Source organism: Stegodyphus dumicola, chromosome 2 (assembly GCF_044657685.1).
Source record: "Stegodyphus dumicola isolate Sdum_Otavi_A_Nest chromosome 2, ASM4465768v1".
NCBI classification, from domain to species: Eukaryota; Metazoa; Arthropoda; class Arachnida; order Araneae; family Eresidae; genus Stegodyphus; species Stegodyphus dumicola.
Window position 1 is genome coordinate 242,326,837 of NC_140769.1, and position 18,320 is coordinate 242,345,156.

General features: G+C 31.3%; 2 protein-coding genes across 3 annotated transcripts in view; one reads left to right on the plus strand and one right to left on the minus strand.

Annotated features, from left to right (window-relative positions):
* Positions 1-2,115, minus strand: part of LOC118188561 (uncharacterized) — a 43,357-nt gene extending 41,242 nt beyond the window's left edge. Inside the window, exon 1 of the mRNA XM_035359017.2 lies at positions 1,560-2,115. Within this exon, the coding sequence (XP_035214908.2) occupies positions 1,560-1,805 (246 nt within the window). The 5' untranslated portion in view covers positions 1,806-2,115. The remainder of the gene's footprint in view (positions 1-1,559) is intronic.
* A 371-nt stretch (positions 2,116-2,486) lies between these two features.
* The window catches only part of LOC118188557 (cholinephosphotransferase 1-like), a 70,214-nt gene continuing 54,380 nt past the window's right edge, over positions 2,487-18,320 (plus strand). Inside the window, exons 1-3 of one of the 2 annotated variants that reach the window (XM_085811947.1) lie at positions 2,487-3,069; positions 10,159-10,306; positions 14,815-14,956. In XM_085811947.1, the coding sequence (XP_085668073.1) occupies positions 2,836-3,069; positions 10,159-10,306; positions 14,815-14,956 (524 nt within the window). In that variant the 5' untranslated portion in view covers positions 2,487-2,835. The remainder of the gene's footprint in view (positions 3,070-10,158; positions 10,307-14,814; positions 14,957-18,320) is intronic. The other variant, XM_085811946.1, reaches the window with a different exon arrangement.

The following is an 18,320-nucleotide window of genomic DNA, read 5'->3' on the forward strand; positions in this document are numbered from 1 at the left end:
ATGATCTGTATTTGCTCGAAAAACATCAAAGAATTGCAGAACTTGATGTCCATTTACACACTAATCTATTTTTCACATAAAAAAAAAAAATCAGAAAACTCAGCATTGCGCACTACCTTGGCTTTGCTCATGTACACAACAATCTCTTTTCATATAAAAAAAAAAAAAAAAAAATCAGAGAATTGCACAAACTTGGCATTGCACACTGCATTGGCTTTGCCCCTTCTAGGATCGAGCTGAAAAGATAACAAAATATTAAAAATAAGCAACTTTAAAAAGAAGCTTAAAAGAAAATAATTTTCCACTTACTCTTTTCAGGTAAATGGAAAATAGAAATGTTGTTAAAATGGCACAATAACGTTCATCACTCAATGAGTGGTTGTGCCATTTTTGACACATATATTCCGTTAAATGTGAATCAAATTCACCATCTAGGCAGTTTGTATTGCGATCCAAATGATGTTTCCAGACCAAGCACTCTTGATAGAATTAGTGTGTGCAACCATTCAGAATCCCGGAAGTACAGACTGTGGTTGACAGTCAGATGGCCATACCTTAAACCTTTTAGTCCACCATATGCGTTTCAGTATTCTGAAACCACTAGATCCTAGCAACACACATTCAACTATTAACTCTCTCCAAACTCACTTTTGATCTATTCTCAACCTCTCTATAATATAAAAATGTCTGTTCGTTCCTCTTTCTGTACCATCAATTACTCAATGACCGTCCCCAGACTTTCCTCTCCGAACTTACTTTCATCCACTTTTCCGAACTTACTTTCATCCACTTTAATTATCACTGCTTCACCACCAATTGGAATGCTATCATTTATCACAGTCATCATACACACTTCTCTGCAAAACATAAAACAATCAACAACAGCATGCTCATGCACTTTCACTTCTTGAAACACAGATTCATTTCCCATTTTTAAAAACCAACACCTTGTAATTCTCAAAATATAACATATACTCAAATGGCTATGACTAAACCATGGACCTTTCCTTATACTTCTACAAACATCATGCACATTCACTTTTCATTGCTTTCTATAACACCATTCATTCAAACCCATCCATACTTCCCTTTCTCTCACACAGACGTGTTTTATCACCACATTTTGGACAAAATCTTACCAGTCTTTTCAGAAGTTTAAGTAGTAATGTAAAATTAAAATTATTTTATGTTTTTATTTAATCAAATTTTATCAGGTACATTTTAATTGCAAAGTATTCAAATTATAAATGGGCATGGATTTTTGTAGCCAAATTGGCAATATTTCATTCACTTTGAATTTTTGCTTACATTACATTTATGCCACATACATGCCACTCCATTATTAGTTTAGATTGCGGACATTTTATTAATTTTATTGAAGTATGATAAAGGCACAGTAAACGGAATTAAAATAAAAACTGCTCATACCAAATATATATAGACAGTAATTCGAATAATATCAAAATACAAATTTAATGCATTTATTGCCACTAATAATTTTTTTTTAATTAACCATAATAATACACAAAGGATAGAAACTATTTTTATAAAGTACATACTTGTAAGGGTAAAAGTGCTATATCAAAATTTTTATTTTCGGGATGCATTTTTGATGCCCCTAAAGGTGATGCAATTTTAAACAGTTCTGTAACCAACTGGCCTCTCAGCTGAGCACGCAAATGATCTAAAGAACCATTTTTATCGAAATGTGCATACAATTTTGATTTTAGCTCATCAGCACTCATGTGCTTCACAGTTTTCAATTTACGAGACATTTTATAAAAGTATTTTCGACGTCGATACATAAAAATGAACGTTTCGTACAAAAAAATATTAACAAAAAGATAGAGTCCTTTCTGAAAACTGACGTCTGGTTAGTAAATACATTTTGTTTGCTTATCTATATATATATATAATTACACGACGAATATTAAAAGTGAGACTTCAAAAATTTCATATTCTTCTAAAATATGTTTTTCTTAGATCGGATATCGTTACAGAGCTTGAAAGCATTTAGAAGCAAAGTTTAATAATATAACACTTTTCAAACACGAAGAGAAACAGAACACTGGTTCAAACTTAGAATGTAAATATAAACAGAAATCAGCACCTAAGTTGAGAAGTAAGAATGCTGGAAATAAATCTCTGAGGGCGGCATCCAATTGCAACCACCTGCTAATTGGTACTTAGAGAGATCTACCAGTCTACTTTGTCTGTCTGTCTGTCATGATCTCAAAATAGACACAATTAAAAATTATATTATAAAACTTATCAGAAGCATATATCTTCTGTAATGCAGGTAAAAATTTTGACATGGACCTCGTTGGAGAGTTCCGAACTTGCGGAGAGCTTCGAAATTATTTAAAACGACCCTGATATCTCTATACTCTATTTAAAACATTGATTGATTGAGTTAAAACTTCAGTGGGACACTCTGACGTGAAACGTATACAAAATTTAAAAATCCTCCGTCTGTTCAGTTTCACAAATAAGTGAATTATAATTTGTGTAAACTAATGTATGAAAATATTTAAATGAGCAATATATTGAAATGCATGATAACCAACTTATAAATCGCAATTTTTTCATCCTGTTATTGCAGAGGGTTCATGGTGTCTAGAGGAGCCTTAATGGTGTCATTGCTGATAACACGCCAATGAATTTTCCGAATTATATACTTTGTTCACGTGTAGGTGGCAATATACTTAGGTCTTTACACGGAAATGTGTACACAGGTGCTTTATGAATTAATATGTAATTACATGTTGGAATCTTAGTTACACAAAATAATCAAAGTGCTTATTGTTGAAAATTTCAACCTTTAAAACAAGCAGTATGTTTTTAACCAGAGACATTTTGTCGCCAGTTCAGCTGAAACGACTGAGTGATCACAAATACAGTTCAAGTGGTCGCACGTTATTAGATCCAATTGTTCAACCTTTTTGGAACTGGCTTGTACAGAAACTACCTTTATGGCTTGCTCCAAATTTAATGACAATTAGTGGATTACTTATTAATATTTTGACATCTGTTATTTTAATATGCTATAGCCCTGATGCAACCCAAGAGGTAATATGATCAGTGCTTGTACCTACTTGACAACTAGTTCACCATTCAGTAAAGTAAAATGATCTGGAAAATAGTTTCACCGGAATAAATTCGTTTAATTTTTATGAAGGCAACTCAGTAATATACTTTAATTTGTATATAGACATGAATAAAGTTTATGCTAACTGAACATAGTTCCTGAAATGTTTGTTTTTTGAGGGAAATTATTTTGAAAAATAGATAATAATTAAGTTTTAATTAAAAGTGAAACCCTTCCTGTTGTTACTTATTTACAGTGAAATGGTTAAGTATAGATACTAAACTAATTACTAATGTATCAGTTTTTAGTTCCATAAATGAAAGTAATGCATCATAATTTGCGTACCGTCGGTACAAAACGGGCTAAAGTGCAGAATCGCCCACTTATTTGATTGGCGTTTGTTTGGCGCATTTTACAAGAGTAAGAAGAATTGAATTTTTGTCAATTTTCTTTGACTTTTTAAGTGAAAATAGGTCGATGTGTACATGGATAAAGTCAAGGGAGTGCAGAATGCTATTTTTGTGCAAGTCTGGGATGTTTTTTTAAGTGAAAATAGGTCAGTGTGTACATGGATACTGAGTATGTGCAATTCTTAAAAATGCGCCAAGCAGTGGGCGATTCTGCACCTTACAAAACAAATTTTAAATCAGTGTATTTTTAATGGCTAATTATTTTTTCTTTTGTTTTGACTTATACTGTTGCTTAAGTTTTTGGTAGTCATTTTCTAATGTTTAGTGTTATTGAATTTAAGGGTATAAATGGCAATAAAGATTTAACTTACTATTTAGAATGGTGGTATATGTTGTCAGTAATGGACTTTATTTATGTAATAATCAATTCAGGTTTTTAAAATTTGTCTATTCTTACTTTTTATTGTTGTGATGAGTAATCTTTATACCTACAGAGGTATGTATTTTTAATACTTTAAAATAATATTTTGAGATGTTATTGTTTTCATTGTACGAAGAAATTTTGGTGCTTTCCCATTAGCCTCAACATCTCATAAATGTGCCAAACTATTGTACTAGTTTTTTCTGGTATAGTTCTACCGTGTATAGCGGAACTCTGGTTGGCATTCTGCAAAAACACATAGACTCGTCCAAAAGGGGCGGTATTACTTGCTGCAACGAGAAAGGTCTTCTCTTCTCCAGAAAGAGCTATGCTGGAGGGAAAGAAAGTCCCCATCCTTCCACCCTATTTTGAGAATAATTCGGTCTGAATGGCGCATGTGTGTTTGCGCTCATGGTCGCGGATGAGGCGGTCAAACTATAACTGGTAGTATTGTTTAATGACATTTGGTAATTTATATAAAAAAAAAAATAACATTTAGTGATTTATGCTTTTGATTGGTAATATTTGCTTGCTTCTTACAGTTTGACACTAAGTGTAACCCTAACTAAAGCCAATTATGTAGCCAGAATATTTTCTGCCTTTGTCAGTGCATACTAAAAGTTCTATAAAATGACAAAACTTCATATAGGAAAGCTAATAAAAGCTCTACATTTATTTTTAAATTAAAAGTGGTATTTTTTGTATTTTGCTATCTTTTCTGTTAGTGAAATTGTTCATGAAAAGTTTGTTTTGTTACTTAACACAGCATGGCATCAGTTCCTGGGAACCAAGTGTGTTTTTTCTGTTTGACTGTTGTAATAATTTCAATTAAATTTATTAAAACTTATTACAATTTTTTAAAATTTATTATTTTTCTTGTAGACATTTGTAAAATGAACAACATGTGGCTGATTGCCTTTAGGATCAAATTTTTAATTCTGGTCTCTGATTTTGTTAGCACATATGCCATAGCTGTCATTGTCAAGTTTAATTGCCTGGTCTAATGAATTATTTTCTAATGAATGACAGCTGTAAAATTCAATGTCCATATTTGGATGATAAAAATAATGCAGTCAATTTTTCATTATTTCCTTCTCTTCCAAACATTTTCAGTCTGATGGGCAATAAATACATTCAAAAAACAAACCAAAATTTTCTATTCTCAAATCATCTCAACACTTCTGTGTCTTTTTTCTAATCGATCATCTCTAGGAGGTTGGCTTTTTGCCATTAGTATATGTGTGCATTGGCTGCATCATTGTCCCATTTTTAAGAAAAATAAGATGAAGCAAAGTAGTTCGCTGTTCATTCTCTTTAGTGTTTATTCGCTGCAGGTTGAATGGAAAGGACAGCAATAATGGTGCACATGTTAAGTTCCTGCTATGTAGAGAATACAATAAGATTACTTAAATGCTAGGTTATCGTTTAAAGGTCTTGGGTACTTTACAATCAATTTGTATTTAGAAGAATTTGTGTCAAAACAAGCAGCACAAACTAGTGATGGCTGTATTTTTTTATCTTGATAATTGATTATTATGTATTTTTTAGCACCAAGTCTGAAAACGACCTTCATTCTTTATTATTACATCAGGATTTTTCACAAATTGCAAATTTCAAAATTTTTAAGAAGAAAAATTTTAAAAATATGAGCCTTTAAAATAGATGTAATTTTTTTTCTTATAGTTTATTCCTTTAATTTTTTTTACTAAATATTCTTATAGCATTCTAAGCACATACTGATTTAATAATAAAAATATACCTATTAACTTTCTTATTTCTGATGTACATGAATGAATTTAATATTTCATATGAAGCTACTGATTGACCACAATATTATCTCAAGCCACGATATTGTCTCTCTTCATATTGAGGATTGAAGTGCATCAATATCCTTTGAACATTTTGTCCATTTAATAGAGTGTAACAAAAATTTAGAATTTATTCTCAACAAAATTGAGTATGACAAACATAAGTAGATTATGTATGGTGGTCTTAAAGTAATAGCAATGCTTCTAGCACAGCAAGGTGGGTATAGAGCTTGTTTTTTGTATGAATGGAAGAGCAGAGATAGAGAAATCATTGGATAAAGAAAGATGGCCAAAAACAGCTTCATTAGAACCACAAATGTACTTTGAAAAGCTCTCATAAATCTGAATAAAAGTCTCCTTCCACCTCTACATATCAAACTAGGCTTGATGAAGGAATTTGTTAAAGCCTTGCCAAAATAAGGTCAACATTTTAAATACATCTGTGATAACTTTTCAGCTTACCAACTTCCAAACTAAAAGAGAGTGTCTTTACTTATCCTGGTATTAGAAAACTTCTCAAAGATGGTAATTCTGAAAAAAAAAAAAAGAAAAAAAAAAAAAAAAAAAAAGGTGGAAGTTATATGAAAAGAAGCCTCGGAATCCTTTAAAAATGTAGTGACAAAGTTTTTTGGATAATAAGAAAGATCCAAACTTGGAGCCATTGCGAACATGCTGCAGATGTATGAAGCGGCTATTCCATGAACTGAAAGGTTCATTTCCTAAATTCACATCTGAACTATTTGCCTAAAAATTTGGGTAATGTTAGCGAAGAAATTGATTTCATCAAATTATCAAGAAATGGAGAGGAGGTATCAAGGAAAATGGGCTACTTCGATAGTGGTTGACAACAGCTGGATGTTACACTGAGATGAATCCCATCAAGAACATAAAAAAGAAAAATTACAAAGCAGAGCACGAGTGACATTTCATGCAATCTTAGATGTATGAAATAAAATTGTATATTTTATATACACTGCCTTAGTGTAAGCTAAAAAGAAGAATAAATTCTAATAAAAACATTTTAAGTCTATTTTAAAGTCTCTCATTTTTGTAGTTGTTCGACCTTTATTTTCAAATTTTAAAAAATAATGAGGTGTTGGAAAAAAGAAATGTCATTTTTGGATTTAGCTCTGAAAAATAATAGGAATCAATTAACAAAATTTAAAAAATATAACCTGACTCAAGTTTTGCAGGCTTGTGTAATTTTTCTGAATACCAAACATCATTTCTTGTAAATATTGACAAAATTGCATTCTGTCTTAGAGTAAACTTCAGTGGCTGTTTTTTAACCTTTCTGTTAATTTTTTCTAAGCAGTTAAAAACAAAACCAGTAGTCCTCTCTCAGCAAGGAATTCTTTATGTCCTTGTGATAATGGTACTGACATTCATATCTTTCATTTAGAAATTTTGATGGATCCAGAAAGGCGAGATGTGAGAGCATGATGCTGTAAAAATCTTGTTATGATTTTTCTGAATGCTTTGTTTGGTATAGAAAGAATTTTCAGTCATCCATATGGCACTTCAACATCTCATGATTCTTCACTTCATTGATTGAGTGAATAAGATTCATGAATACTAGTAGTTTGACATAAAATCAAATCTTGAAGAAGAGGTTGGTTGCATAAGTGTTTTATGGATCCTATTGTATTAATAATGAATATGAACCAGTGTTTCCTTTTTCTAAACTAGTCACGGTTAGAAACATCATGAACCATCTATCCTCCTTGAAGACATCCTTATCTCTAGACAGGTATCCATAACACAATAAATCTCAATCCATTTTTCTGCTTCAAAGAACTAAAGCCTTTATTAGTGTAGACTAAAGCTTACCCTAAGCCTGATTGAAACATTTGGGAGGTAGTGTACTAATAGAAGAGTGCCAAAAGTTCTTCATAAAAAAAAAAAAAAGTGAAAAGGAAATGGAGTGGTTTTGATGCTGAAATTAATTTTCAATTAATAATATTGTGTTGCTTATGAAGTCAGTATTATAAAAGCAATGCATAGTATTTAATAGTATTTTACATACTTTTTGAAAGAAATAGAGAAACAAAATTGATTTTTAAAATTAAAGTACAGTAAAAGCTTGACTATCTGGAAAGCTCCAGAAATGCTGAACTCCAGTTATATGAAAATTCCGAAGAGCTGAGAGTATAAAAATTGGGATAGTATTTAAAAATCCAATGAGTCATGATGAAGGGAATAAAATGCAGCTTCAGAAAGTCCAGGACCTTGAGGCACCGAAAGGTTGAAATCTGGCTTTGCCCCTGCCTACAGTGTTTTAGCTAATCATCCCTACCAGGAGTATTCACCCCCACTATACTTTGGCCATTCTGCCCAAGGTCACCACCCGCCATGATAAGGCAGCACAGCAGGGGCCATCTTTATTGTCTACGACATGTGTCAGGCTTTAAAGTTTATCCCTTTTGCCCGAAATGCAGTTTGACCCTTGCTACTCCTGCCCATGTCTTATCATGCATTGGTTTCCTGAAGAGCCAGTTGTACTCCAGTCGGGATGCGGTTCTTAGTTGTTTGAAAATCTACAGGTTCATGGACTTGATCTAGATATTGCTGTAGATCAAGTGGGGTAAGAAACAACACTTACAAAATTGGAATTCATGGTAGAAATCATTTTTGTTTAGAAAAGCCAACTGAATAGAAGAAACTTTCTATCTAAAATTATGAAAAACAGTCATCTTATTTGTTACCAGTTGAATATCAAAAGCCTATATTTAAAATTATGTTAGATTCTGGAGGAGGATACTTTTTAGGCATTAAAATCTGCATATTTGATAGGCCTTAAACATGAAAGTAAAACATCTCCAATTATGAAAGCAGAGATGTCGCCAAACTTGTGCTAATCATTCCGGTAGAAATTTAACACTTTGACTGCCAAAATTCTGATCAGGAAGTGTCATTCGTTTTCAGGTGACTATTCTTCGAGAACTGATGAGGTAAAGTAGGTATTTGAAAAAAATGATTGTTGATTGCTGAAAGAAACGAAAATTATTCTTGCCGACAGCCAAATTCTTTCTGTTCACTATGTAATATATGATCAGTAGTTTCTGCACCTCATTTATTATGACTGCGTTTATCAGTATTCAGATCAGAATCTTTTGTTTTTATTTCCAATGTTTAGGCAAAAAATTACAAAGAACTAAAACTGAGAAACTACCCTACTGCATACTATCCCATGAAAGACAAGTCTCAGTTATTAATAATTTTCATCACATTTTTCAAAATGTGATGAAAAGCAGAACTTAAATCCTTTTTTATGAAAATTAAACTGGCTTATTAAGAATTAATTGGGTTTACGTAAAACCAAGGCAAAATTCTTATTGTGTTGTGATATCACGCTTATCCATTTTTGGTACTAAATCACACTGCTTGTCGATAAGGTATACATGCTAATAATATAACGAGTTCTGTAATAGTCTCATTTTCTGTCTCTGTTCTGTAAATCTCGCATTTTAATTTTTTTTGGGAGAAAAATGTTTTTTTTTTTTTTTTTAATTCTAAAATATTTTATTTGATCATTTTGATGGATAGTTCTCCTGTTGCTGTACTTTATAAGTTATATTCATCTGATTCATTGTGATTTATGCGCTAGGTTTGTTTATATCAAAAGTTTGGAATGTTTTAAAAGGTCAGTTTAAATTTTTTAGGTGTTTATATGGTTATTTTACAACATTAAATCTTGTAAAATTCATTCAGGTATAATATGCAGATTTGGACGGCAGTTTGGTTAAACTAATGTGTAACTAGACATATTCATTCACTGTTGTTATCAATTTTGCTAAAGTCTTAGTACAAAAAAAATTTTTTTTTGTTTCATATGTTTTCAGTGCAAGTTTTTTTCTTTCTTTCTTTCTTTCTTTTTTTTTTTTTTTTTCTTTTCTTTTTTTTTTTTCTTTTTGTAGTTGACACACCAGATATAGGATTTATACAGTAGTTTAGAAAATACTGCTATCTGTTATTCATATATTGTAATGTTAAAACTGAATGCGCACATGTGACATATTGTGAGCTTTTATATGTATTTATTATCTAAATTTTAATTATGAATAAAGTTAATTATGAACAGTTTAAATACCGATTTCTCTTTGTGAGAATTTTACTAAAAAGAAGAAAATTGTGATTTTAATTTTTGAATTTGTTTTCCATATAAAATGTGAAATTAAGAAAGTTAGTAAAAGATTCTTGTATTCAGTAATTAATTTTCCTTATGAAATGATTTCCACTTTAAAAATTATATTTAAAGGCAATTGTTATCCTTTAAAAAATGAGATCTTTTCTCTGCCCCCCCCCGCACAAAAAAAGGGAGGAAAGAATATTAGATAATTTTTGTTTTTTTCTTATTTCTCTTCACTGTATTTTTCAAGTTATTTTCAAAAAGAAGTACTGTTTATTATAGGTATTTAATTATATATTTAGGCACCTCGCTGGTCATTCGTACTATGTGCAGTAGGTCTTTTTATATACCAGACCTTAGATGCTTGTGATGGCAAGCAAGCACGAAGAACTGGCACAAGTTCGCCATTAGGAGAACTTTTTGATCATGGTTGTGATTCTCTTTCTACTGGTAAATTTAAATTTTTAGTTTATTTTGTGATAATATACACAATTTTAGAAATTTGATGTTATGTAATATTTTAAATGAAATAGAAATGTGCAGACATGGTATGCCTGTTCAAAAATTCCCGATAGAAACTTCTAAAATTGCATGTGCATACAGTATCCAAATAATTCTTGAATTTTATAATCTACTTCTTAATATTTATCATTGCATTAGTCAAACCTTACCGCTATTTAATTTCTTAATTTGTATAAATTAAAGTGTTATTGTAGTTTTATAGCAAATTATGTTTTTGTAATATTTTTATTGTAAACTGTTCTTTTATAAGTAAAAGTTGCTTTTAAGAAATTGTGTGTTGGAGCCGGAGCCTGCCTTAGTCAGGCACAGAAACTAAGGGGGGAGAAAGAGATCATTAGGGGGGCAAATCGAATAGAAAGTTTATTTTATGTTTCCTTCCTTTAATGAACTTTTTTTAAACAAAATATTAGTACAGTGTAAAATCTGTCAGTTTTACATTAGCTTCTTCATTAATCTATTGTATGAACACAAAAGATCTATATTTCGTAAATCCATGGCTTTCTAGGGCGGAATTCAGCTAAATTTTGGTAATTATGATGGACAAATTTGGCCAATGAAAAGCCTGTATGTTTACAAAAATACAGCCTTCTGATTAGCTTAATTGAGCCATCCTAATTGCAAAAATTTAGCTGAATTCCACCCTAATGTCAGCAAGGATATGAATTTTTTGCAGCTAGATGACAAAGTTAACAATCAGAATACTGCATTTTAGAAACTTGTGAAAAGTTTGCAAACTGTAGCGATATGATTGTTAACTAGCTCATCTTAATCGCAATTGCTTCCTGTTCAGTGGATTCTGTTGGATTTTCGCAACACTGAGAAATCACAATAATCAATTATAAGTTATATTTTCTCAACATTCTCACAAAATGCCAAATATTCTTTTGATTAATTAATTTCATTTGCAAGACTGTGAAAATCTACCTGGATCCCTTCCCAAATATCGATTAGTGATGACTGCAACCGGGGTACTTCGAGTTAAGACTAAGAGTGTTTCTAGTTTTAAGTTTAAATAGCATTTTTAATTAATTAAGGAAAAATACCATAGACAAGTTCTATGCACTAAATAGTGTTTTTTTTTTTTTTTTATGCATGCCGAATAAGTCTTCAGAGCATAAGTGCATCTGGTTCTGCCTGGATTTATAATACTATTATGACAAACAAGAGGCAGAACCAGATGCACTTATGTTATGAAGACAATGTGGCATGCATCGAAAAAAGCTTTTTAACATATTTTCCAAATGAATAGGACTTGTCTATGGTATTTTTCGTTAATTACCGTATTTACGCGAATCTAATGCGCATCGTTTTTGGCCAAATGTAGTATTCAAAATTGGGGTGCGCATTAGATTTGATGGCGCATTAGATTCGCATAAATACGGTATGTTGTTGTCTGAAACTTACCGTATTTATGCGAATCTAATGCGCCATCGAATCTAATGCGCACCCCAATTTTGAATACTACATTTGGCCAAAAACGATGCGCATTAGATTCGCGTAAATACGGTATTTCAAATTGCTAAAAAAAGTCTTTACATTTTCTAATTATAAATTTAAAAAGAATTTTTGTGAAATTTTGGCTGTTCAGATGTGCTATATACTTTTAATTTTGGACATAGAATTGTCAGATAATCAATGTAATGGACAGAACGATATTTCTTCTGACCATTGGGTTGGATGGGGGGACTTTATAGCTATTTTAGGTTCTAGTCAATTTTCTTGTTATATATCTATAATGAGGTGAAACATTTAAATACTTCCGTAAAGTTCGGTCCTTCTTTTCTAAAGCAGAGGGTGGCCCCCAAAGACGTTTTTGCCCTGGGCCCTAGTTAGGCTAAGTTGGGTAGATCGGCGACAGCGTCTACAACTAACTTAGAATCATGATTAATTAGACAGCAGTTGAAAATTGCACAACAAAAAGATGATAGCATGTTATAATTAACAGAAAATGTTATTATAAATTTACATGTTCTTTAATTTCATGAGTAAGTTTATTTTATTATGTAAATTAAAGCAGTATTCAAAATGTAAAACCGGTGTTTTTGTTTATTTAATTTTTGTATTTAAATATCAGTCAATGAGAAACAGAATATTAATGGCTGTACAATTATTTTTTGCTACTTAGCAGTATATTTTTAATTGAGGATTTAACATTATATATATGTAGATAGATAGGTACTTTTTGATTATCCACTTAACTTTCCCAAAAAGTTGGTGACCTAATTTTTTGGCAAGATTGGGAAAAAAACAGCCATTTTCAAAAATAGTGGTGCTCTAAGAATTACGTAAAACAGCAACCAATTAACTAAATTAAAAATGTAAGAAATATCCATGATTAAATATATACTTTTTTTCTGCTTTTCTCCTGATGTACACAGCAATCTGTTTTGGCTTTTAGTAGTATGTTGTATGATCCTGGTATAATTGTTGAAATTGTTTTGCTTGTTCAGCGTGCAAAATAGTGATAGAGTAAATGGAATCAGGGTGTTTGGAGGGATGAAAAAGTATCTGACTGGTTCTCTCCCCCATTAAAGAATGAAGAAACTTTTCTCCAACTTTAAAAGAAACCTAAAGCAGGGTTCTGTAATTGTCTGAAATTGCTGAAAGACGTATATTTGTCTTCGAGATGAAGGTTTTATTCACCTTTCATTTATCAATAATACAGAATTGGCAGCCCAGAAGTTATATTTTAATCAAGTGTATATAAATGATGTAAAACTTCAGTACAAAAGAAATGAAATTAAAAAAGCAAAAATTATTTATTCAACTTACTTCAGTTTGTTTGTAAAAGAACATGGAATCTTAATTCTAAACTTCAGTCTTTTAAGTTTACTAGGGATTAAAGTGTATTTATTATAGAGCATGTTATTACATAATTTGTAAATCCTTATCCCATGCTGCCACCTGCAATGAATAATTTGAGTAAAATTATTAAAGTACCTATTTATAGGGGATTATCGTAGTGTAATTAAAGACCCCATCTCCAGGGCTCACATAAACTCCATTGATGGTTTGTGAAGCTCCATGAGAAGATCTGTCTATGGATGTCACATAAGAAACAATTTGATTATTATCCTCCCGAGTTTATGTGTCACAAGATCCATAAAAATAATCTTCAAGAGTAGCTTTCAAGAGCATGAATAATGTTCATCCTGCATTGAATAAATAAATAAATCCTACCTTCCAAAAAATTTTTTAAAAATGAAAATTAACCTGAAAAAAAAAAAAAGAGAGAGAGAGAAAATAAACAGAAATGGAATTAGAAAACAAAAAAGGAGAAAAATAAAAAAAAGTAAAAACCTTAAGTCAAAAAAAAAAAAAAAAAATACAAAAGAAGTATTTCTTGAAAAAATGTTTTACTTTTTTTTTGGTATCATATGCTCTTTGTGTAATAGCATTAAAATTAATATTTAAAATTTTTAAAGTGTGTTTAGTGTGTTTTGATATGTTAATGATTTTCACCATTTTACCAGAACTGTAAATAGTTTATTGATTTTTTTTTTTTTTAAATTTACCATAATTACCAGCCTGCAGCTGTTATGTAATTTTTACCGAATAGTGTTTGAGTTATGGCATGAAACCAAATTTATTGTTTACATATATGTATGTACAGGGTGCTTGTTTTAAAAACTGATGCTACTCAGAGCCATCTGTAGTTCGATTTATCAGCTGAAATTTTAATTTATGGTGAGCATTATCTATATCTTTCAGCAGCAGTGGCCTGACATCTTTTCTTATTAATTAGATTCAAGAGATTTCCTTACTTAAGGAACATTAAAATGAGGCGAGCTTTTAATTCAGAATGGCGACTGCACGTGGCGACCATGGAGAAAGAATTTCACAGAAAACAAGCCTAAAAACATGAGGTGATAGTGAAACAATACGAGTGAGATTCAAATGCATCTTCACACTCAGAATTTTATGAATCTGCCTCGTCTATTCTGTACTGTACTTATAAAAGATAACTATTATGTGTAAATTTCCATCCGAGACAAATATGGATCTTTGGGTACTACTTACCATGTGCTGGGCTAGATAAGAGATTGCCCTTCCCCACAGCTAATCAAGGGCCAAAAATGAAAATATAATTAACTAGCTGGGAGGTATTTAAAGGTGAATCAGTATGCAGAATGATCAAGTGCACTTGATGTTTCTCAGCAGTAAAAACCTCAGCTAATTTGAAGAAGTAATGATTTATGTTATTTTTACTTTTTCGTAAGTATCATGTACTTGAAAAGAAAATTTATTTGAAAAAAAAGGGGGGTGGAGTTGGATATCAAATCATTCCTTTTTTTTTTTTTTTTTTTTTTTTTTTTTTTTTTTTTTTTGAATTTATGCTGCATTATGTGAAAAACTTCAGATCTCATCACTGTATGTCATAATGAAGTTTAGCTGCTATAATATTTTATTAAAATGTGTTTGTTTTTAATTTGTAGTATTTGTGGCAATTGGAGTTTGTGTTGCAGTCCAGTTGGGGACTTTTCCATCATGGATGTTTTTCCAGTGTTTTACTGCTATGACACTTTTTTATATTGCACATTGGCAGACATATGTGTCTGGTACACTGCGATTTGGCAGGTAAGTTTATTTAAAAAATGACTTTTTTTTTTTTTTCAAATAATGCATTTTGTTTTTAAAAGAATTTTTTAAGCAATGCGAGTTCAGAAATGTATGCTAGAAAATTTTCCATACTTGTTCTTACAAAAATTATGTTAGTTAAAAAGATTGGGAAGGACTGATTATTCAGATTTGTATTTCAGTTGATTTATGTAAAGTTAAAAATATTAGTAAACCGTAAATGCAGTTGTCATAACTTTCAACTGTATCATATCGGTCAAAATGCTTTATTTTTATAAATGATAATGCTTGTTATAGTTTGCATACTTTTTCAAAGCACATTGCTTCAGTACATCATATTCAGATAAGATGTTAGGTTTACAAATGATTTACCGTTTTAATTATTTTAAATATCTCATTAATAAACTATGCTTGAAAATTATGGTGTTTGTCTTTAAATGCATTAAAAGCCCACACTGCATTTACAATGCATAGTTAACTTCATTTATTATGGTACAGTCAAAAGTCGTTAATCCGGACTCGTCGGGACTTCGGCGATTCCGGATTATCGATTTTTCCGGATTATAGATCATCAGTTTAAATCTCGTAAGATGGCATGCAGAAATTCTAAAATTAAAAATATGAAACCGTAATTTATGAAATAAAGAACAATTATGATCTAAAGGGTATCAAAATTTGCAAAAAGAAAAAGCTTAATATTTATTTGTTTACTTTATTAAACATTTCTTTCAATGTAAGTTGTTTAAGTTTTGCTTCGTTTCATGTGATAATACTTTCTCTTTAATTCTATTAAACAGACATAATTTCTTGTTCAATTACAAAGTTCCGCTGTTCAAGTCCTATAATTGCTGTGTCTAGAACACCGATTAATTTGTCAATCGAAATTTTTTCGTTTTCAATAACCTCTGTCACTTTCTTCGCTATGGAAAGCGAATTATAATGACGAGGAACTTGTTTTAAATCATATCAAAGACGGAGCATATCGAGATGAAATACTACATTTGGTAAGGAATTATAAGCCAAATAAAATAAAAACATCTGCGCTGAAGATAAGGATAGTGTTGACAGATCAACTTCCAATTCATTACGCGCCCGCCGCGGCGATCCCCCCCCCCCCCCCCCCGAGCAGCGTGAAATTGATAAACAGATTTCGGATTTCAAAACGTACTTTCGCTTTAGATCCTGTACATATTAACAAATATATATCGGAAATTCTATTTGATATAATCGAAAGTTTAAGCTTACTTTTATAAAATTGCTCTTACAGTCTGCAAAAAATAATAAGCCGGATCCAATTCGAAAATTAAGGAACCACGCAATCATCAACATTAACTGAAATAGATAATTAGATAATTTTAGCTTATACGTCCATTATACATAAAACGCGCATGCGAAAACGTATTCTGCACTTGCGCACACTCATATGTGCAGTCGTAAAAGGTCTTACACGCACGCGTAAACGCCTATGCGCATGTGTGAACGCGGCGCATGCGCAGAAAGTTTTTAGTTTTGAGGTCCGGATTATAGATCATTCCGAATTATGGGTGTCCGAATTAACGACTTTTGACTGTAATGTGGTAATATGTCTGTCGTCAAATAAGAGAAATTTCGGTGCCTCTCCGTTTTGCCGGCACAAGCGATAAAATCGCCAGTAATGGTACAACCGATCCCAAACAAAATATCCTCACTGGTAACCTTTTACTTTAACTTTTGCATTTTCAAAAAAGTCACAGCCATTTTTTATCAGATTGATTGTTTCTTTAAATACTGTCATACAATTACATAGAATTTTTACCGGATAGTTCAATTTTATGCCCTAAGACCATTCGCGGGCGGTAATTAAATCAATTAGGATGCAATCACTCCGCTCACCCGATGGCGAAAATATACGAAAGGCAAAGTCAAGAGTTAAGTTCATCAATTCTAATTAGAATGCAGTAGCGAAGTAAAGTACTGCAGTTTTACAAAATTTCTGAGTGAGCTATTCCTACGAATTGAAATAATTCTGGCATTTAAAGTTGTATTCCAAATTAAGTTTTAACTTCAAATTAATGTAGATAATTACTGAAAAAATTAGATTTTTGTAGCGTAGTTTACATTAGATGAGATCACTTGGCGTCATGTGATATGAACCGGCGAACCAGGATGTTGTACAATGAAAGCATAGTAAATTCTTAAATTGTCTTTTTACAAATTTATTATCTTTATTTATTGGCTTTTTTAACAAAATTTTAATCGACATTAAAATGTTTATACCTTCAAAATAAAAAAATCTTAGAACTAACATTTGTCAACTTCTTTTATGTGTATACTATGTGTTTTCGCCAATATAGTCTGCTTGGCGAGATTTTTGCTGGTGAAATGGAAAAGTAGCGAACTTTCTCTTTTATTTTTCGTATTTTTATAGCAATATCAGAAAAGCTAGAAATTACGCTAAAGTTAATATTAAGAAATTTTCATCAGCCAGTCATATGAATGCCACCACCGGCTGAGCAGTAAAGTTGCTGAAAAGTTCATTCTGAGGTTTGAACCACATTGTAAATAGGATAGTTGTTCGGGCACTTTCATGATTTTCCTGTGTAACGTGTAAATGAGCTAATTTCCCTTAAAGTCTTCCATGGAGGCATTCCTCCTCTTAGGCAGATAGTCCTCGAGTGCTTTGCCATAGTTAAATAAACAAAACCAAACCAAGCTTCAAAATGCCAGATTTGGTAACCTGCTTATTTCATGATTGTATTCATTCAGTTTAGAAGTTATCATTCATTTATTTATTTGAGGGGAAAAAAAAGTATGAATTATATGATTAGCCAGTGCAAAATGGAGAAATAGACATCTGTGCAGCACTCTCCTCTGTCCCATAGTTTTCTATTTATTTTATTTTATGTCACATTGAATGTATAAAAGAAGACACGTGTTTGGCAGTATTAAATGAAGCCTCGTATGTAATCTGAAATTAATGTTGAAAAACCCATACTTTTGTAAATTTTTGTATTTATTTTGAATTGAGTTAAATTATTAGTCTTTTCATAAAACTGTACTTAATTAAGGTTGCCTAGTCACATTTCGTGCCAACCTTTAGATCTGGTACTAAGTGCTGCACTGTTAACAGAAAAATACCATAAATTCTAGGTATATTATATTTAATTTGTTTAAAACTTGTAACCAAAAAGTGCATAGGTTGATCCAAAAGTTTTCAGCATGATATCATTTCTAAAATAAATATTTATTGTTATTCGTTTTTAGAAATAGCATCAGGATATTTTTTTCAGAAGTAGTTAGTAATAGTACCCCTCAATTTAATTTTCTTGTACTGTTCGTTCACCCCACTTTTCACATTATTTAATGCACAAATCTGTGCTCCTGG